This window comes from Neolamprologus brichardi, chromosome 11 (assembly GCF_056152115.1).
Source record: "Neolamprologus brichardi isolate AB-2024 chromosome 11, ASM5615211v1, whole genome shotgun sequence".
Classification (NCBI taxonomy): Eukaryota; Metazoa; Chordata; class Actinopteri; order Cichliformes; family Cichlidae; genus Neolamprologus; species Neolamprologus brichardi.
In genome coordinates, this window is record NC_142114.1 from 14194550 (window position 1) to 14215819 (window position 21270).

At 42.6% G+C, this 21270-nt stretch overlaps 2 protein-coding genes across 5 annotated transcripts in view; both read left to right on the forward strand.

Moving 5' to 3' along the window:
* The window catches only part of nbeal2 (neurobeachin-like 2), a 31870-nt gene extending 24406 nt beyond the window's left edge, over positions 1-7464 (forward strand). For all 3 annotated transcript variants that reach the window (XM_035912312.2, XM_035912313.2, XM_006801366.3), the window contains 24 exons: positions 106-255; positions 340-497; positions 620-744; positions 832-949; positions 1054-1211; positions 1291-1424; positions 1579-1686; positions 1779-1874; positions 1981-2105; positions 2192-2332; positions 2420-2550; positions 2629-2738; positions 2852-2969; positions 3066-3163; positions 3271-3384; positions 3493-3576; positions 3691-3800; positions 4429-4601; positions 4689-4783; positions 4907-5023; positions 5543-5704; positions 5803-5951; positions 6065-6200; positions 6356-7464. In XM_035912312.2, the coding sequence (XP_035768205.2) occupies positions 106-255; positions 340-497; positions 620-744; positions 832-949; positions 1054-1211; positions 1291-1424; positions 1579-1686; positions 1779-1874; positions 1981-2105; positions 2192-2332; positions 2420-2550; positions 2629-2738; positions 2852-2969; positions 3066-3163; positions 3271-3384; positions 3493-3576; positions 3691-3800; positions 4429-4601; positions 4689-4783; positions 4907-5023; positions 5543-5704; positions 5803-5951; positions 6065-6200; positions 6356-6463 (3018 nt within the window). In that variant the 3' untranslated portion in view covers positions 6464-7464. The remainder of the gene's footprint in view (positions 1-105; positions 256-339; positions 498-619; positions 745-831; positions 950-1053; positions 1212-1290; positions 1425-1578; positions 1687-1778; positions 1875-1980; positions 2106-2191; positions 2333-2419; positions 2551-2628; positions 2739-2851; positions 2970-3065; positions 3164-3270; positions 3385-3492; positions 3577-3690; positions 3801-4428; positions 4602-4688; positions 4784-4906; positions 5024-5542; positions 5705-5802; positions 5952-6064; positions 6201-6355) is intronic.
* Positions 7465-10777: 3313 nt separating this feature from the next.
* nradd (neurotrophin receptor associated death domain) lies at positions 10778-21017 on the forward strand. 2 transcript variants are annotated; one of them, XM_087848161.1, is made up of 6 exons: positions 10778-10891; positions 15052-15184; positions 15289-15642; positions 16483-16699; positions 16828-16970; positions 19464-21017. In XM_087848161.1, exons 1-6 carry the CDS (start codon positions 10778-10780, stop codon positions 19772-19774), a joined length of 1272 nt encoding a protein of 423 aa, XP_087704287.1. In that variant the 3' UTR covers positions 19775-21017. The 2 variants fall into 2 exon arrangements, with proteins under 2 accessions (XP_087704287.1, XP_006801428.2); XM_006801365.3 differs by lacking the exon at positions 10778-10891 and adding an exon at positions 10989-11249.
* Positions 21018-21270: the final 253 nt, after the last annotated feature.

Sequence of the window (21270 nt, forward strand, 5' to 3'; positions counted from 1 at the left end):
CTGGCTTCAAAGCCTTTCGTAGTACAGAGACGGCTTTTGTTCCGTTTAAGCTGCGTTTAAATGTGCTTTATAAACACATTATACTTACTTCAATTGTGCCTCTAGGTTCAGCCCACCATGGAGCAGTACGAGCTGGACACGTTTGGGAGGAGCCATGACATCATGTCCAATTTCTGGAACTCGTGCTTCGATGACCTGATGAGTACAGCCTTTAAACAAGAGAAAGAAAGATCTGACAGCAAATCCAAATTTCAGGTTAAGACCTTACGACCTTCGCACTGCAAACTGCCGAAATACAGTTTCGCATCATTTACTTCATGCATGTGCCTGTAAAAACAGGAGGCGATAGTGGATCCCTGCTTAAAGCGAGCCAGGACTGAGAACAACAGGTACCTCATTTGGCAGAAGCAGAGCTCCAGCCAGCAGGGGGTGGTGTGGCTGCACTGGAAGTCTCTCCGCAGGCTTTTGACCTGTGAGAGAGCAGCATGGGCCAACAGGTACGACAGCTTCTCTCAGCTCCGATCAAGATATTATGTTTAGCTCTGGATTTTTAAAACTAAGTTGCTACTGTGCTCACTACCCAAAATGTGCTGATGTGTACTTTTGTCTTTGATCCCAGAGTTCAGCCGGAAGTAAAATGGAAATTGTCCAATGCAGAGACTTATTCAAAGATGCGCCTCAAACTTGTGCCCAACTATAACTACGATCCACACAGCGAGGCCAGCGCCCTGCGGGATAACATGGGTATGCCACAGATTGTAAGCACGTGAGTGTTTTTTCTCAAAGTACAAAGCTGCACTCACCACGTTGCCATATTTCTGTGATTATCAGGAGCTGAAAGCCCCCGTGGCTCCGAACCCCTCCCACTGGCTGTTGCTAAGGAAGCGAAAGTAAGCGACATGGAAGACGATCAGTTAGGAGAAGAGGACCTTCTCTTTTGGGATAAGACGTGAGTTCTGCAGAGCTACTGCCGCCTTCTGCAGCAGGTTTCAGTATTAAAAAATGTAAAGTACAGACATCCACTGAAGCTGTACTTTTTTTCAATGCTTGCAGGGCGGAGGGAGAAGACGAGAGCCAGAAAGAAAAGCTGGTTCTGTCTGAAGACTGTGAGCTCATCACCATCGTGGCAGTTGTGCCCGGTCGTCTGGAGGTTACCACACATCACTTGTACTTCTATGACTGCAGCAGTGAGAAAGAGGAGACAGAGGAGGGTGAGAAATCTTTGCCACTGTGGAAAAAAACCCAAAACACGTGTCCAAGCTGAGGTGACTTATAAATGTGTCCCCCCAGGAATTGGGTTTGATTTCAAGCGACCTCTGTCACAGCTCAGAGAGGTTCATTTGAGGCGCTACAACCTGCGAAGGTCTGCACTGGAGCTTTTCTTCATCGACCAGGCTCACTACTTCATCAACTTCAAAAAGAAGGTGACGCCTGATTTAAATTGAACTGCTCAGGAAGCTGCAGCCATAATTGAAACTAAAGAGCTTCTGCTGTTTAGTTTCAGTGAAGTCTGTGCTTTTGAAGTTATGAAACTGCGGCTTCTGTGCTCTCTAAGATTCTCAATCTCTCACCCTTCAGGTACGAAACAAAGTCTATTCTAGGATACTCGGTCTGCGGCCTCCAAACCTCTTTTACTTTGGCTCCCGCTCTCCCCAAGAGCTGCTGAAGGCATCTGGGCTCACACAGGTCTTAATTCATATCATTTCTTCAGACATTCTTCAGACAGAGATCATCAATCATGTACATGTTTGTGACCAGTCCAGTATTGATGTTAACAGAAATGGGTGTGCAGAGAGATCTCCAATTTTGAGTATTTGATGCAACTGAACACCATTGCTGGACGCACTTACAACGACCTGTCGCAGTACCCTGTGGTAAGTGTGCCGCACTTGTATCTGCTACCACTGCTATCACCAAAGAGTTTGCACTTTCAGTGTGAGAAAATGCTACAGTGAGTTGTGTGTTTTTGGTTCTCTTCAGTTTCCCTGGGTCTTGTGCGACTACACCTCTACTGTTCTGGATCTGGAGGACCCTGCAGTGTTCAGGGATTTATCCAAACCCATCGGTGTGGTCAACCCACGTCATGCACAGAATGTCAGGGAGAAGTAAGTGGGTCTTGAAGCAGTTCCTGTGTTACCACCTGAATCGATAATATAAATAATTTGTGGACATATTTTTCTTTATTCTTTAGATATGAGAGCTTTGAGGACCCAACAGGCACCATTGACAAATTCCACTATGGCACACACTACTCTAATGCAGCAGGAGTCATGCACTACATGATCCGCATGGAGCCATTCACCACCCTGCATATCCAGCTACAGAGTGGAAAGTGGGTGGGAGTGCTGAGTAGTTCAGGAGTTTCTTGAGTTTCCTGGTATCTTGTTTTCTCATACTGGTCTTTGTTGCCACTGTTTAGGTTTGACTGCGCTGACAGACAGTTCCACTCGGTGGCAGCAGCCTGGCAGGCTCGCATGGAGAGTCCAGCTGATGTCAAAGAGCTCATCCCAGAGTTCTTTTACTTCCCAGAATTCCTGCAGAATATGAACGGTAAAGAGTGCCCATATATATTGTCAAATAAATGCTTAAAGATGAAAAATATTAACTCATAGCTGCTCCATGTTATAGGCTTTGACCTAGGCCAGTTACAGATATCTCAGGAGCCTGTGACAGATGTTGTGCTGCCTCGCTGGGCAACATCAAGGGAAGACTTTATCAGAAAACACAAGAAAGCCCTGGTGAGTCTACACAAACATCCTGTGTCTCTAAAACTTACTCATGCATTTTCTTGTGAGAATATTTTGTCAAGGAAACTGCTAAAGAAGGTAATTTCTTTTATCTTAAACTCTAGGAGTCTGAGTACGTGTCCAATCACCTCCATGAGTGGATTGACCTGATCTTTGGTTATAAGCAGAGAGGCGAAGAGGCAGTGAATGCCCTCAATGTCTTCTACTACTGTACTTATGAGGGTAAGGCTAGAATAAAGAACAGGAAAAAGAGGAAAGTTTATTTACTTACTTTCTTGGTTGTGGCTCTTTCTTACATTTTTCTTGACCTCTGTGCAGGTGCAGTAGATCTGGATGCAATAGCCAATGAGAATGAGCGTAAGGCCTTGGAGGGCATCATCAGCAACTTTGGACAGACACCTTGTCAGCTCCTTAAGGTACACTCAAAATATTTCATAGCTTTTTTCAAGATAAATAATAATCTGACTTTTTGTTTAAAAAAAAAAAAAAGCAGCAGTGTTATAACACATTTGTGTCCAATCAGGAGCCTCATCCTCCTCGCATGTCAGCTGAGAACGCATCAAGGCGGCAGGCCCGTCTGGACACTCTCCCCCTGAATATCTTTGAACATATCCAAAAACTCCGGCCATTTAAAGAGGTAAGGCCTAAAATCTTTTTAAACTCATTCCTCAACTCAAATAATGAATATTAAGTCATGTTTGTGTATGTGCATGTGTGTATTCGTGTGCTTTTGTGTGTGCCTCAGGTGGTAAGTGATGGCTTTCCTGTGGTCCAAGCTGTGGTACCAAAGACACAGACCCGCTCCATCACCCAGGGCTCAGATATACTGGTAAGGACCAAATTCATAACTAAACCCCGGCAGTAGCAACAATAAGACATTTGTGTTAGATAGTAGAGAAAAGGCTGGTGTAACTTTTGCATTAAGATAATTTTTCCTCTGTAGGTGACCGTCAGTTCCAACGGGTTGATAGGGACACACAACTGGCTGCCGTACGACAAAAACATCGCCAACTACTTCACCTTCTCTAAAGACCCCACGATGAATAATCCTAAGTGAGTGCCAAATAATACACCCATGGGAACTCCATTTTCTAGGGAGAAAAGTGTTCGTAAATTACACGTAATAATGTCCTGATAAGGGCCCAACTGCAGGACTCTAGAGGCAGGTGTGGCAAGCAGTAAAAGAGCTCTATTTAAAAGCTGATGGCAGAAGAAATCACACTACCCTGCTATTTTTTTCTTTTCTGAGAAGAACCTCTGAAGTACAGGATCCTTATCTGACTCTACAGAAACAGTGACAAGATTACTTTGGGTATTTTGTGCTCAAATTTAAATGTTTTGCACTCATTGCAGCATTTCCCAGAATAAAGAAAATTCCTGATAGCTGGATGGAAGCATAACATCTGTCTGTCCTCATCCGTGATGATTCAGAGTTCTTTTTAATTTGTTGAAATTTGCTTTACTGGATCTTATTTTCAGCTTATCGTTTCCATGGATCAGGAAACAGGAAATAAATAACGATAAAAACCATTTGAACATTTTCTTTCACACAGGTTGTAATCTGCAGAAGTCGTGACAGTTTTATGGCGCATTATAAATCGTCCACATTTAGACCACAGCTTGCTCTTGTTGTTTGTTTCGAAGTCGCTTTGATCTTTTCCAATCCTGCTTTGTGTCCCAGAACTCAGCGTTTCTTGAGCGGACCTTTCGCTCCTGGGGTCGACATCAGCGCTCAGGTGCTGGTCGTGTCAAATGATGGTCGCCTGCTGTTCAGCGGGGGACACTGGGATTGCAGTCTCCGCGTCACCCAGCTGACGAAAGGCAAGCTGGTTGGAAGGATCTGCCGGCACGTCGGTGAGTTTTGATGGTTATCTGTCTTAAAGGAATATTTGTATTTTGCATTGTTGCGCATTTATCTGTGTTTCTGTGTGTTCTTCGAAGACGTTGTTACTTGCTTGGCTCTGGATCTCTGTGGCATCTACCTCATCTCTGGTTCAAGGGACACATCCTGTATAGTGTGGCAGGTTCTACAGCAGGTGATCATCTTTATGCTTAGCCTTACTCACATGCAGCAGTTGTAAATTGCACTAAGAAGCAGCTGTGCTCAAAAGGAAGCCTTCATGCAAAGATTCTCTCCTTTTTTTTTTTTTGTCATTCAGGGTGGTTTCTCCAGTGGCTTGTCTCCCCGGCCAGTACAGATTCTCTGTGGGCATGACCAGGAGGTAACCTGTGTGGCCATCAGCACTGAACTGGACATGGCTGTCTCAGGATCAAAGGTCAGAGATGTAAAACTTGGACGTGTTAAAGATGAAATAAAAGTACTTATGCTAGTATTTAAGAGAGAAATTTAAAGATGTTATGCCAGCGAATTTTTTTAAATCTCCAAAGTATCTCATTAAATTATCTAGATCTGTTTCACACATGAAGTCCAGGCAACGTTGAGAAAATCAAGCCAGGCTGTGGCCCAGTGTTGATCTTTTGCACATGTAGCATACAACAGAAGATAGTATGCTTCAGATGTGTTCTCACTTCTGGAAATACTCCGTTTTTTTTGATTAGAGTGCACAGAAGGCGTCCTGCCAAGCTGCCCCTCAAACTTTTATATAAATAAATAGCATCAAATCCTCAGGGGGCAAACAGAAAATTCAGGTCTGCAATTCTTAGCTCTTATTATAGGAACTTAAACTTGACTTATGCCGAGAGTTGTCACCTCGCAGGATGACAAGATGACAGGTTTAAGCTTGAAGTGCTGTTGGATTTTTAATGAAGCTCTGCTTGTGCTTCCTGTGTGCCAGGATGGAACTGTGATAGTGCACACAGTCCGACGAGGCCAGTTCCTGCGAACATTGCGGCCACCTAACGAAAGCTGCATACCCGCCCAAATCTCCGGGCTACAGGTGGGAATGGAAGGCCACATTGTGGTACAGACGTCTCTGGAGGAACGCTCCAACAAGAAGGCACGTCCAGTAAACACATATTTTCTAATGCATTCAAATGTACGGCTCCTCTTTTCTTTCCGCTTATGTCACTATCCAAATGTTGCTTATTCCTGCAGGGCAAGTACTCCATTCATGTTTACTCAGTGAACGGCTGTCTGCTGTCTTCTTTCACCATGGAGGAGCAGGTGACTGCCCTCCACCTGGTGTCTGAATATGTCATCCTGGGAACTATGCAAGGCAACCTCCACATTCGGGACTTATACAGGTAAAGAGATGAAGAACCCAGTGCAATCTTAATTTAAAGGCTGCTAATTTATAGCATTTGCACAAAACTTCAGAGCAAAAAATGTTTGGTTCTAACTCTTCCCTCTTTTGCAGCCTGGATGCTTTGGTGACACCCCTGGCCTTGAGGGTCACTGTGAGGAGTGTGTCTGTCACCAAAGAGTGCAGCCACATCCTAGTGGGACTAGAAGACGGGAAGTTAATTGTGGTGGGGGCTGGGAAACCAGAGGAGGTGAGAAGCAGGAGTGGTAACTGTCAGATGTGAGAGAGTGGGGGTGTGGGAAGGAGGCTCTTGTATGCTAAATATTTGCTGAAAACAAGGTTTTTCTTATGATAATCGAGCCTTTTTAGAAGTGAAGATTAACGTGCTGGCCCTCCTCCTTTCAGGTTCGCTCAGGACAATTCTCCCGTCGCCTGTGGGGCTCCACGCGCCGCATCTCTCAGGTGTCGTCAGGTGAAACTGAGTACAATCCCACAGAGAATGCTGGCAAATGAGACGAGCGACAGTCGGGAGGAACCCTGAGGTCTCTGTAGGATGCATCGTCACACGCTCGCGAGACTCAACAAGGCCTCCTGTCCTTTACAAACTGTAAAGAATAGTAAACTATGCTCTCCAGCCAGCCACTTATCTCTCTGAGAGAGCAACTATACACTGAGCACTTTCTACTCTTAAATGGTTTTATATTTTATTGCATATTTCATTGATGGTTACACTGTTTTTAATCAGCATCATTCCAAAGAGTGGCCTTGTTTTGTGTATGGAGAGGAGCTCCGTGTTTGGGGTTGTGGACTGCTGTCGAACTGTATGTGCTCTGAGTCATATTTCAGGGGACTGACTCACTCTGATCCACATTCAGCCTCAGACGCAAAGACGAGTCGTGCTGGGAACTCCCCGGGCTCCATGTTTTTCTCCTTTATTGTCGGAGACACGGCTACAATCCCTGTACTGTTGAATGTCCCAAAGCCATTCTTTGGCAATGGCAACTTCTTAAAACTCCTGAAAACTTGAAAAAAAACTACAGTAGATGTTGCTTGAGATTCCCAAATTGCAATACTGGTAATACCACAAAAGGTCAGATTTTGTAAAGAGAGACACGGGGTAACAAGACTAGTATACTTAATGCCGTTTTATAATGTTTAGTGGTTGAAAGATCCTTATCCAAGCACCAGAAATACACCAGGATACCACATTTTATAATCTCTGCATTCCTTAAGGCTCTAGGTAATGTAAGACTGTTACAATTAAAGCAATAACTGCTTTAATGGTCAAGTATGTGAAGTATATTCATTTTTTAACTATGTGGCGCTTGGATGCAATGAACCTCAAATGCAGGGCCCTCTGTTGCCTTATTCATGATAGCGTTAAGGCTTTTATAAATTCTTCTGGAATGGTTTTGTTGCTACTCTGTTCACCATATGACTGTATTCCTGTTATATTTGAGCTCAAAAGTGCCTTTTTCATCTAAGGCCTTGTATAAACACTGAATCTAAAATCACTATATGTCAGATTTGTTGTCCTTGCTGATCCATTTTGAACACACTTTTCTACTCCACTGTGACTCAGACGTGGATTCAATGAACTGTTGACTGTGCTGGTCTTGTAAAACCGCTTATGAAGTACTGAGAACATCTGAAACATGTGTGTAGAAAGTCTGTCAGTGAGTTTTAGAGGAATTCACTTCCTGCCAGCTTTTTTTTTCCTTTTTCTTTTTTCTTTCTTTCTTTTTTTGTAATACTGCGGTTGGAACAAAGTCGATGTTTTGCAGTGTCATTAGTGGGAGAAAGACAAAGGGAACTATCTGGGTGAAAGCAATACCCATAATATGTTGCACACATAAAGTGACTAGTTGTCAGAGATTCTCTGAATAAATGCATAAGAAATGTAAAGGAAACTATATTTGAAATGAAATGTTTACTCCTCATTTCAACCTTTTTCTCCACTGTTTGATTCAATGGGTTCAGACTGTCTAAAAATCATATTTACACAGCAGTAAGATAAGGATAAATGTATAAGCTGTGCATTGCTGAGACAGTCTGTGAATAAAACACGTCTTGCAAATACTGATATCAGTTTATGACGTTTTGCTCTAACCAGGGCGAATGCATTATTTCACACAACTATGCAGTAACTCTCAGAGACTTTGAATTCATCAGTTTTAGATGTACGTCTTCGCAGTCCTTGCAGTCCCGATCCTCCATCTAAAGCACTTTTGAGTTGTGCTGTATTTTATGTATTTTAATTTTGGTGTTGAAATCATTCAGATTCAAAGTGATCCGTAAGAAACGCCATGTGTGTTGCCGTTGGACTTGATCCATTTCTCTTTCCCACTGTTATTAAGTAGTGGCATTGCTCTAGTAAAAGAAACGTCCAGCTCCTTGTAACTTTAAAGACATTATTGTTTCTGTTTGCTCTCAGTGTGAGAAGTTGTATTGCTCCTTCCCGATGCTTACTTCCAATCGTCTTATTTTCAGTGAACAAACAGCCCTGTCACCTGAGGTTGATCAGATGATAGGGCTGAAAAATGAGCTCTGATTGTGCGTGTGTGTGTGTGTGTGTGTTTGTATATGTGTGTGTGAACCCCAGGAGGAAGGAAACTGATCTGCTGCCACAATGTAGCTCATCCAGCTCCTCCATAATCCCAGCCTTGCATGCGTCTGTGATGTTAACCCTAAAAGAGTTGAAAAGCAAGAGCGCATTTACTTCAAGTGACTTTGATCTCCTGGTGGGCCGAACATCCTGTCAGCCTCCCCATAAACGCCTCTATGAGGTACAATTCAGTAGGGTTGGGAGGGGGGAGGTGGGTGGTAAAACTGACCTGTGGACCTCCAGTCAAATACAAACCACAGCACAGTGAATAAGGGAAGTGTAGTAGGAGGGTGCAGTTGCTCTGATGTGGTCCCTCTGACAATGGAGGGAGGGATTAACACCTCGCTCCCAGTTGCTGCCAGAGTCTCCGTCTGACCTCTCCAGACCTGAGGGCAGGCGGAGGGGATGGATTTCATGATATGCTGCAATTTTGGTGTTGTTCAAGGTGTTCCTGCCAAGAACCGCAACAACTCTCAAATAGACCTCGCTTAAACGACCTCAGATCCCATCCCCCGCGTCCTCCTCCTCTTCTTTTTTTTTTCCTCCACTGGTCCATTTCACCTTGGCCTGTGGAGAAAAACTTCATTTTCTTTCCTTTTTATAGCTTCCTTATCATTCCCAGTCATGTATAACTACAAACAAACTCTGATAAGCAGTTTGTGCTCCTACAGCCAGATAATGCAGACAAGTGAAGGGGGAAGACACTGATGAAGACTGTTTATTTTTCTGATTTATGATAAAACTGGCTTTGAAGGATGGTTACTGAATCCTAAAAAAAACAAAACAAAACTTTTTTTTCTTTAGTTCCAGTAAGATAATCTTATTGGAACCTGTTCCCCATAAAAATAAACTTTTAGGCTTGTTTTCATAGTGAGGCAGAATTGTCTGCTGTAACTACAAACTCACTTACATTATTTCTTTTTAAATCAGTCTTGAAATAAACTTTATTTTTCTTCGTATTGCGTTATTTAACAATGCATGTATTTTTAAGAGCGCTTATGCGATTCACACTCTCATAGTGCCTCAATTAAAAACTCATAGAAGATAAAAAATCTACTTGATTTTGCAGGGCAATAGTAGCTCTATGTTGTGGTGGTTTACACATTCACCTAACAAACGAAAGTTCCTTGGTTCAGTCCTGGAAGGAGACGCAGATCCCGAAGTTTTGAGTCCCGGAGTAATTTCTTTTCTTTTTTTTAAACTTAAACAAACATGCAGCCGAAAGTAGATTTAATAGGGTGAAAAAAGAAAAGAAAAGACGTGTTTAAAATATAAACTTAAAACTAAAAAAGAATTCCTCAGGCAGATTGAGTTTTTTTGCAGTGCGGAGACTGTGTCAGTTGTTATGAATGAACGCAAAGGAGATCCCTGCTTGTCTCAAATTTTTTTTTGGCATTTTATCAGAGGAGGAACATCCTCAGTCTCCTCTTATCCCTCGGCAGGCTTTGAAGTGCAAGTAGTATTGTGTCTGAGAGATCTTTCCATTTGTTTGCCTCTGAAGTCTCCGGGCCCCCTGCGATGCGCTCTCTAGAATTTACAAGGTGTGTAATTTAGCCTGGATTGGTTTTCTAATCTTTTGAATTACTTGAGATCAAACATGTACTTCTTCTTAAGGGCGCTTGTTTGATTCGCATGCCCTCTTTTGTTTCCGATAACAACTGATCACAGCTCTTTGCGAGCATCCCTGTAGGGCCTAACGCAGTAAAACGTGTTCGGTAAAGTCCTGTTTTTACGCATTTTTCACTAGGATTACTCAGCTTCAGATAAAAAAAAAAAAAAAAGTATCCAACAATGCAACATATTTCATATCTGCATGCAAAGTCTTATTTTGTTGGCTAACTGACAAAAAGAGCAGACAGATAAATGCAGGAGAGGCAATAATTACAATAAAATTTTGAAAAAATTAAAAAAAAAAAAAATATCAGTACAAACAATCTGAACAGTCTAGTCTATAAACTAACACCTTTATCCAATTTATTAACACGACTTTTTATGTATTAATGTCCCATTATTGTGTTTAATACTGGAAACCTTGGGGCTGCTCTTTTTAAGCTAGTGCACTGAGCCTGTAGACTAATACGTGTAACATTAGATACATAACATTGACACACAGTCGATAACAATGACGGTTACCTTTACTTTTCTCCCTTCCTGTATCGTCTGTACTTGTTACCGAGCTCAGGGATGCAGCCAATCACGAAGCCGCACTGAAAGCCGAGTAGATGGGAGGAGAAAAGGCTCCCGAGAACTCGCAGCAGATTCATCTGTTGCAAAGCTGCAGGAGTGTGGCAGTTGGTGCATCCTGTGAGCTGAGACAGAAGAAACTTTGTTTTAAGGTAACATTGAGGAATGCACTGACACAGGCGCGTCGGGCTGCAGCGCTACGCGGAGAAGACCGAAGGATTATACACATTTTAAAACTGCTTCCTCACGCGTAAAAACCCTCATCTGGTTTCTGGACTATGACCGAATTCTCCTTTCTGTGGAACCAGCACGTTTTAGGACAAGTTGGTGTGTTTAACTAGACTCGGGGAATTTGAGGTTTTGGCATTTTTCATGCCATTGTTGGAGGCTGCAGAGTGAAAACACTGTTCTGTGGACGATTTTGAGACGCCCCTGTGTGTCGAAGCCAAAGAGGATTTTGGAGCTGAAGACATGAAACCGTTTGTCGTATGCGCATTTCTGCTGTTAAAAGTAAGCTACAGTTTATTACCGCTTTACCACCACATGAGCTAAAGTCAGATTTTCCCGTTGACGTGTTTTATAAGGCGTTTCTTACTTATTCCACACTCGTGGCTCTACATCAGGGGTCTGTTTAAACTTGAGTAAACTTAATCCAGCTCAGTTTGCACCATTGCTCCAAAAGGAAATCTGTTTCACAACACAGAACCGTACTTCATCAGGGCTGTCACACGGCACATGTTGGTGAATATAAGCGTCAGAGGTGATAATAGAGTAAAATTAGTGCGTCTTTGAAAGGCTCTCTTGACAAAAGTGGAATCGAACGACTTATTTTTTCTTTGTAAACATATTTCTCGGATGCACATGCTAAGACGAAGCCTACTGAAGACCTCCTTGGTACTATTTCTTCCTCTTCTTGTGTTTTTTTTTTAATTGCAATCTCATTGTTTTCCCACGAAACTTCGCATTTTAAGCCCATCACACCGGCTACAAGAACCAAACACATAAAACAGGAACAAAACCCAGGAGCACACTATTTATCAAGATTAAGCAGCCACATTAAAATAAATGGTGTATGATTTAAAGACAGATTATAGTTTCGGTGGTGTTTGATAGCATGCCATTAAGCCAGGATCAGGGCGCAAAGAAAGCCTCTACCTCACAGTTGCAGACAATAATTTGACACTCATCTACCTGAAAAAGCCCATGGGGCTTGTAGTCCTGTCTAGACATGCTTTTTAAGAGTCAGAGCACTTTTGTTAGATCAAAGTGGTTAGATAAGGCTTTAGTTCTAAAAAAGATAGGTATCTCTTTATAATTATAATATCAGTAGGATTAATTTGTGGAATTTAAGATGCTTTTCATTTGGGAAAAACACAAAAGGAATCTTTTGTTTCCAAAAATATTTGTTTCATTAGTCACTATATGATTCAGTGTGGAAGTTGGGTGTTTTTCTACTACCTTAACTCTTTCTACAACACATTTTCCATTTAGTTTACTGTACGCGTTGATACATTTGTTACTAGTGGCAGTTCCTGGTGAAAATGTGGCCTAGTCTATTACTACTGCTGGGGTCTGGATATCCGGAGCAAGGCAATTATCATCATTTTCTCCCAGTTTGTGGTGTTTGTGTGTGTGTGTGTGTGCATGCAAGGGGGTAGTTTAGTGTGTTCCCACCCTAATTTGAATTTCCACAGAGTAGGCAGACTTCAGGATCATTTAGTACTTTTAATTACCTCATTTACTTTGGTGAGAGTTGAAAACGGTTAGATGAATAGTTGGTGTATCTGCGCGCGCTGTCTCGTTTGATTTAGGATCATGGTTGTGGTGGAACCCTGTGTCCTTTAATTTGTCCCTCATGCTGCCTGCATACTGCACCAATAGCAGGAATGGGCACAGATGTGCTGCTCAGACAGGTTTCCCCTCTCAGCCTGGGCTGTCTCTGCTGAAAGACCTCTCACTGTTGTTGCCACAGACGGATTGTGAAATATCACGGGTCAGCATCTTCACAGGCGAAGAGCAATCTTTTCATGTTTATTTTCACACAGATTAGATTAACAGTGGAAACTCACATCTGCAGGCTTTAAAAGGGAGCTCACTTCAGAAAATGTTTCAGGCAGAGAGGCGGCTGAAATGAATTGTGCGCATGTGTGTTTGTGTGTGAGATCCCCGATGACTGAGTGACTCCAGCAGCCGTGGAGTTGAGAGCCCCATTGAAAGCTGTGCTCCTCGGTGGTCCGTCTGTTCTCACTGGGGAATCCCTTTAGATTGCAGCTTCTTACCTTGATGGAAAAAGCAACTGCAGCAGCTTGGTTCCCCTCAGACTTTACTCAGACTTTATAACCCCCCAGTACAACAGATAAGACCCAGAAAACTCTGAGGGAAATTAAACTTTGCTTGAAAAGTGAACATAATGACAAGGTATGACGTTGTAGCCACACAAGCTGTAGCAAGATGATTAACAAGAGCCAATAATTAAATGGAATCAAGTTATATACATGTTTAGAAAGCAAAGCGTGTCAATTTATGTGGCACAAAACTAAAAATAACAGTTTTTGCCTTCTGAGTTTACAAGCAACAAATAATTTAGAAGATGTTTTTTCTGTTATTATGTCTACTTTCCAGACTTAAACAGGAAACTCATCATTGTCCTGTAAAAATTTACTCCTCTTAGTACTTAAAGTTCAATTTACCCTTAAGGAGTACTATTTAATTTACATTGAGTAGATATTTATTCCTGTAAGGAGTAGATGTCAGGTCCTGCTGGTTTCCAGTGTGGCATGAATGAAATCTTTCATTGTATACTGGCGACCAATGGGTTAAGCGCCAAGCATTTGCCGGCGCCTGCTCTCCGTACAGTTGGCCCCCCAGCCAAGTTTAATGAGTTACACCAACCCAGACCCACACCAGGCGTTATAAAATGCTACAAATTCAAGCTCGAGGTCAACCCCCCCCCCCACACACACACCAAAAAAATGCCAAAAAACAAAACAGAGCCACTGTCACTAAATATTTACCAAAGGATAGATTAAGAGGCCAAAAGGTTATTAAGCACTTCATCAGTCACATGGAGAGGGCAAACCAGGGTTACCAGGATACCTCTGTGCTACAAGTTATTGTGGTTATGACGCCAACTCAGATATCCTGATTCCTCCCTGCTGGATCCTACCACCCCAGTCTCCTAAATGCCTCTGTTCTGGGTTGTGTGGCTGGTGTTCAGATATCATCAGGCTCCTCTGTAAGCTGTGCGGTCAAACCGGCTGTTGTTTTTGGAACGAGTCGAGCACAGTTTCAAAGCCGATTCGCCTGTATTATCAGCACGGAACATTTTGGGTTTCGCGACTGGAGTCGCACCACTGTGTGTGTGTGTGTCCGTGCGTGAGTGTGTGGTTTTTATCTGGGGGGCTTTTGTTGGAGGCTACAGGTTCACACATGTCTCCTGAGTGTCTTGGCAGACTTCAGAAACAAAGAGAGACATCATTGAGGTTGTTTAGCTGTTACTTTTTTCCTTTGCAGGAGGTTAGTTGTTAGACATCTGTTTGCTCTTGTCAGGCCCCAGGCAGAGTAGGTCAATCTCCCTTAAATATGTGTGCATGTTTAAGATGCCGTTGCATAGAGCCTGGAGAAGGGGGTGTTAGTGAAATACTGACCTTCACAGACACACCTGCGGGGCTTGGTGACTTCAAAGCGCTTCTCTTACCCAAACGGACACTCTCATGCTGAGCAGCCTTGGTTAACTGACACTCTTGCCTGGGGCCATCTCCTTTATTCCCAGTCACCGCCACAACCAGTATAGTTGATTCACACAGAGAGCGCTCATTCACACAGAATTTAGAATGAGTGGAGAGGCAGAAACTCAGATTTTTTCTTTTACTTCTTTCACCCTCCTTTTCTGGTTGTTTTACTTGCCCCTTTATGTTTCATTCTTTTCAATGACCTAAAGCCATGTGATTAAATCCAGCCACTCCTGTCAGGCACCCTCGCTCCCTGCACAAGCTGTTAGGAATGTCTGATCTATTCGTCATGTCATAACTCAAGCTGGGACCTCCATTACCCACTTGCAGATAAGGATTAAGAGCACTTATGGGTGAAAACCAAAGCAGATCGAAAGATAAAAACAAGGCGGGTTTGGGGTGTGTGTGTGTGTGTGGGGGGGGGGGGGGGGGGGGGGGGTTGGCATTTACAGTTTATCTTCTTTGCTGCTTCTTTAATCGTGCAGTCCTATAACTTTATATCCAAAAATGGTATGATTTGTTGCCTTAAAAAAACCCAGTAGGGGCATTTTATTTTTCTTACTGTGTCACTTTCGCTGTAGGTTACTCTTGGAAATGCCTGTGCCAGCGGTAAGTTCACTGAATCAGGGGAGTGTTGCAGTCTGTGCCCTCCTGGGTTTGAAGTGAAGGTAGAATGTGGGAAAAAGGACACCACATGTGCACCGTGCCCAGAGGGTAAGCACTTATAATCTAATGTTACTACTCTGATTCAGCGTGTTTCAAGTGCCTCATCATTTTCTTCACCCAGTTTGACGCAGAGTTTGTAATCTTTCCCATAGGCAGATTTTCCTCATCCGAAGACCTTGGCTCTTGCCTTCCATGTGCTAGGTGTCCACACAGTATTCCCACTTTCTCTCCATGCTCTGCCACTCAAAACACACAGTGTGAATGTGACAACGGCTTCTTCTTTTTGAGCTCGTACAGCTTGTGCGCACCTTGCTCCACATGCAATCGCGGCGAGGGGGTTGTACGGCAGTGTGGCCCTATGGGAGACACTGTGTGCGCCACCTGCGGCCCTGGAACCTTCTCGGAGGCGGTTCGTCCCACAGGTCCCTGTCAGCCTTGCACTTGGTGCTCTGAAAATGAGGTGGAGATCCGGTCCTGCCTGCCCCTCTCTGACACAGTCTGCATGGGTGAGCTTTATTTAGACTCAGTAAATAAAATGCATAAAATGACAGAGGTAAAGAAAAACTCCCTTTTAACAAGAATAAACCAAGAACCATGAATAATCATGGGGGAGGCTTTTATCAGCTTTAAAAGTTATTAAAATAAATTATATTAAAAATAAATTATCCAGTGGGTCGATTGGGGTCTTGATTATATAACTGGCTGATAATAGGAAAATACAGAATAGTGAGCGCTTTATCCTTTAAAGATCTGATGCAGGCAATAGTGCATAAAAAAGATGAAAGAGAGAGCTGAAGGGAAGGGGGAGACAAGCAGCGGAAGAGTCTCTGAAAAAATGAGGACATGTGGTCAACATCTGCATCTACGCTTCACTTTGTAACACTGTGAGTTGGGAAACATGAGTTGTGAAAAAGAGCCCACTTAAGTGCTGTAGTCCAATTGATATGAGCTTGACAGGTCTTTAGGTTAACTGTCTCAAAAACCTGAAGGTCAAGCGAGGCTGCTGACCCTGACAGCAAGTCTGCTCGCTCCCAAATGGCTACACCCGCTCTCCAGGAGTTAGGTCATCTGTGCACACCGTGGGTCCATAAGTCATGACTCTTTGACCTCTCGTGGGTCAGCACAGTACGATATACTGTTTGATCCCAAAATAGGCAGACGGCAGGAGGGAGAATCAGGCTGGAAACGGGGGCAATGAAAGGTCTGAAAACCTCAGGGGAGTGGGATAGCTGAGGCTATCATTACATCTGGCCCTAATTTATGGTGTGCAAATGTGTTCTGACGTGCAAAATGTGCACATGCAATGCTCCTCACTGTGGCGCATGTCCATCTCCTAATCTTCACAGAGAAGAACCTGCACATTATCTCCGGTCGCCCCGATCAAACCGATGCTCCTCGGTGGCCTGGCGTAGAGGTGGTAACGGAGGACGGGAAGACCAGTCCTGCTCCTGGAACGACTGATTTAACCACACAGGAAGAGAGCGGCAACAGCCACATTCTTGTATATGTGTCTGTTCTGGCTGCTGTGGTGCTGGGCTTGCTTATTTATGTGGCTTATAAATGGTAGGTTTTCGCTGAAGAAGGGCCCTAATTTTGAAATGTGCATAAGAATGTGTACATATTCCCCCAGTGATTAAAAATAGGACCTAATGGGTAATTAACTATCATTGTTTTTACTGTGGTCTTTACAGCTGGAGGTCATGTAAACAGAAGAAGGCGCTCTCTAAGGCCCGTGCAGCAGAGTTGGGAACATCTCCAGAAGGAGAGAAGCTTCAGAGCGACAGTGGTGTTTTTCTGGATTCTTACAGCCTACAGGACAACCAGCCCAGCAAAGGTATGATAGCCACAGATGCTATGAAACTAAATTAAACTGATTTCAAATGATTCAAGCTTTCTAAAAATGTTGCTAAAACATCTAGCAGCTCCCCAAGAGCAGTGGATAAAAAAAAAAACAACCTTTCCACCCATCGCGGGTTTTTGGGATGTCAATATAAATAATTTCAGAGCTTTTTCCATCTTTAATATGACGAATAACCTCTGCAATTCAAATGAGAAGCAAACTGCTTAATGTGTAGTGTGTTTGTATAAGAGTGCACACCCTCATATAACTGAGGATTAACCAAAATCAACCGATTTTGTTAAACTAATCTGGTCACGGCAAAAAGGGCCACTGAGAGTTTACAAATTGTCAAATTGCTGAAAGGTATCAGTCAGGAGAAGGGTACAACAGAATTCCCAAGGTATTAAATATACCATTGAGCACAATGGAGACAGTCATCAACGAGTGGAAATAATATGGCACAACAGTGACTTTATCAAGAACTGGACACCCCTCAAAAACTGATGAAGAGATAACAAGAAAACTGGTCGGGGAGGCTGCCAAGAGGCCTGTAGAGACATTAAAGGAGCTGCAGGAAGTTCTGGCAAGATCTGGTTGTGTACTGCATGTGACAACAATCTTCATATTCTTCATATGTCTGTGCTATGTGGTAGGGTGGCAACACAGAAGCCTTTTCTTGCAGAGAAAAATACCCAAGCCTTGCTAGTTTTCCAGAACAAAATACATCCGGTCTTCCTAAAAGCATGTGGGAAAATGACAAGACTGGACTTTTTTGCCGTAAAAGTTGTTATGCACATCACCAAAAGAGCACAATAGCTACGCTGAAGCATGGCAGCAGCAGCATCATGCTTCAGCTGGAATGTCATCTTTCATCACAACAATGACCCGTAGCATACATCCAGATCAACAAAAGAATTACTTCAGCAGGGGAAGATTAAAATTTTGGACGTGCCCGACATCTATGAACACACCAGGAAATCTGTGGGCGGATGTGAAGACAGCTGTGCACAGGAGACAACGCGAGGGAGGGTGAAGACATGTCATGCTGATAGAGTTCTACCTAAAAAAACTAGATGGTGTTTTAAAATAAGAAGTCACAGAACCAAAGTATTAGGTTAAGGGTGTACATATTTATGCAACCAGGTTGACAGTTTTTAAGGTTTTAAGTAACAATAACAATGCTTGACTTTAAGTAAGTAAAGTAAGTAAGTAAACTTTATTTATTAAGCGCTTTTCACAGACAGACAATCACAAAGCGCTGTACACAAATATTAAAATAAACAGTAAAATCAATAAACATTATATACAATGTAAAAGATCAAATGTAAATAATGTAAAAATATAAAATATGTAGATCAACAAAAGGCTTGTTTGAACAGAAGAGTTTTTAACTGTTTTTTAAAAGAATCCACAGAGTCAAGCAAACGTAATTGTAGTGGTAAACTGTTCCACAGCCTTGGTGCAACAGACTGAAAGGCTCTGTCCCTTTTTGTCTTTAATGATGAGAAGAAGGCCAAAGGGTAATGTTTATTGTTGTTTCTCCCACGCTTTTGGAATTTTAGTTCATTCCTCATGACCAAACACTTTCAGCTCATGCTGCTTTCTTTAAAAGCCTGAAAAGTATTTTCAGTGCCTCTAAATGAGCAGGACAATACGCCAAGGAATGATTTCTTGCTGGAAAGTCGAGCAATTACAGTTTATCCACTCAGCGCATTGTGTTATTCTTTTAAATGACGTGGTGCCTCAGACAATCCAAGACATCAGTCATATGTTATTATCTCAGCTGTTGTTTTTAAACATCTGATTCTTCTTGGCGAAACCTTTCCTCCATGCCCAGGGACGTTTGCTGCTTTACCGATGAGTTTTTAAAGTTCTGCATGATGCCGCCTGCCGTGTCTCTTGGAAGTTGACGTGCCTTGAAAATCCTTTTTAAATCACATGTGTGTTTGGTCTAACCTCCTCTGTTTTTGAGACAACTCCATGAGCTTTGCCGCGTTTATTGGTTAGCTTGGAAACTTCCACAGGAGGAGTTTCATTTTCAAGTTCATCCATTATTACTATTTTATTATAATAAAATGCAACTGTATTTTGCAGGGGTTGATTTAAGAAAAGCGATATTTGATTGGGGTCGAATATATATGAAAGCAAGTTCAAAAAGTTATATTATAACCATACATGGTTTGTCTGCAGACTGATGTCTGGCAGACAAGCAGTGTTTTGCATTGTGGCTTTCAGAAACTAACACTAAAACTAAACAAAGTCTCTTTGTTTGGATGAAATCTCTGTATCACCTTTAAGTTTTCAGTGTTTTCCACAACAACTGTAAACTTCCTAATTAAGGAATAATTAACTTGGTTTTTCTAAAAGGACACAATTATTCCAGCGCCCATGTTTGTGGTATTTTAATAGCTTTTGATAATATACTGTAAGCACTGCTACTGCTTTTCGGACAGATGTGGTAACTTTGGTTGGATTTTGTTTTCACAGGTAACATGAGAGACAAGCAGGACAGCCGTCTTTACACGAACCTACCTCCACAAAGACAGGAAGAGGTGGAGCGCCTCCTGCAAGAAGGAAGCGGCCGAGGCTGGAGGCACCTTGGCGCGGCGCTGGGTTATGAGCCTGAACAGCTGGATCTGTTCGAGCGGGGAGAGGCCCCGGCCCACACACTCCTCTCTAACTGGGCCCAGAAAGAAGGCTCCACTCTGGGACTGCTGTGCTCTGCACTGGCCCGCATCGAGAGGCCCGACATAGTAACAGCTCTTAACTGTCCCGTGCAGGGGGTGTCCGTGGTCTGACAACTTCTCGACCCTACGTGTGAAATTCAGAGACTCGGGTGAAAAACTCTGACATGATGAGAGGTACTCTGATATCACCACCTCTGCCACTGATGGGTTTTTTAATCTTTTTTTTTTTTTCACCTTCTGAACCTTTACTCCAGTTTATGTCACCACTTGATTGTACATTGCTCTAACTGCATGACTGATTCTCCTGTTAATGTGTCCTATCAACACATAAGCAGGACGCTAACGGTATAAACTGTTGTATATCTCATCACTGCAACTGATGCTACCAGTGAGAGAACAACCTGATCATCTGGGATGACGTGGAAAGATCTCCTCTCACACAACAATAAGAGCATTTACAGTGTTGTTTATACGCGCACACTACTACATCTTGTAAATATTTAGCTAGTGGCAGGAAGCGAAATAACATGTTTACATGTTGCATGAGTTTTATTATTCAGAGACATCATAAATTAGATCCATCCCCATGTAAAAAAACCTCCAAATATATATTCATATATATATATATATATATGTATCCCGCCCCACGCTGTTGTACAAATGCACACAGGTTACGTCATCATGTTTTTAGCATGGCTAGCCTTTTTGTTATGACTCACAACTGAAGCAACCACTATGGTACAGCTGATTTTGGCATGTTTTTTGCCTGTCCAGTAAGATGTGGCTTTCCCTAATGGGGATCATTTGTGTGCAGATGGGGAGGGTTTAATGGGTATGTGGTCGGATTTCTTCAGGAGAACGTCAAGGTCATATCTCTGTAATTGTCCCCATTATTGCTTGTAGTTTATATTTTTTATAAGAACACTTTTATCTTGTATGTAGATAGGAACTGCTCACTAGATTGTTTGTTAAAAGTTATTACCTATTCTGTTGGGTTTTTTTAATCTTTTTTTTTTCCTGCTGCAGCCACAAAGTAGCTGTGGTCATTTACACTGAGGAAATATCAAGCACCGTCAGATCTAACCAGAGAACACGAGAAAAGAAGCATTCTGCTAAACAACTTTCTTAGCGCTTTCTGAAAGTCATCATTTAATTGTAAACGCTTTAAATGTTAAGGGGTTGGCAAAGTCCTGGATTAAAGTGGAAATTTGTGAAGATGCAGATGGAATTTTCCATTTTACAATGTAGAAAAAGTTCTCAACATTAATCCTTGTGTTCAGCTTGACACCTTGTTTTTGTATTTATTTTAACACCACTTCAAGTCTGAAAGTAAATAAAACCTATGAGATATCTGCGGTGGCCTAGTTGTCATTTAACAAATACACTTACAGCCACTTTGTTAGGTATAACTGTTTAGTGAAAAAGTAGCTAATCAGCCAATTTCAGAAAATGCTGATTTGCTGGGATTTTAACCACAGAGTTCACAGAGACTGGTCTAAAAGGAGAAAATATCCAGTGAGCGACAGTTTTCTGGGCGAAAACGCCTCGTTTGATGTCAGAGGTCAGAGGAGAATGGCCAGACTGCTTTCAGCTGACAGGAAGGCAAC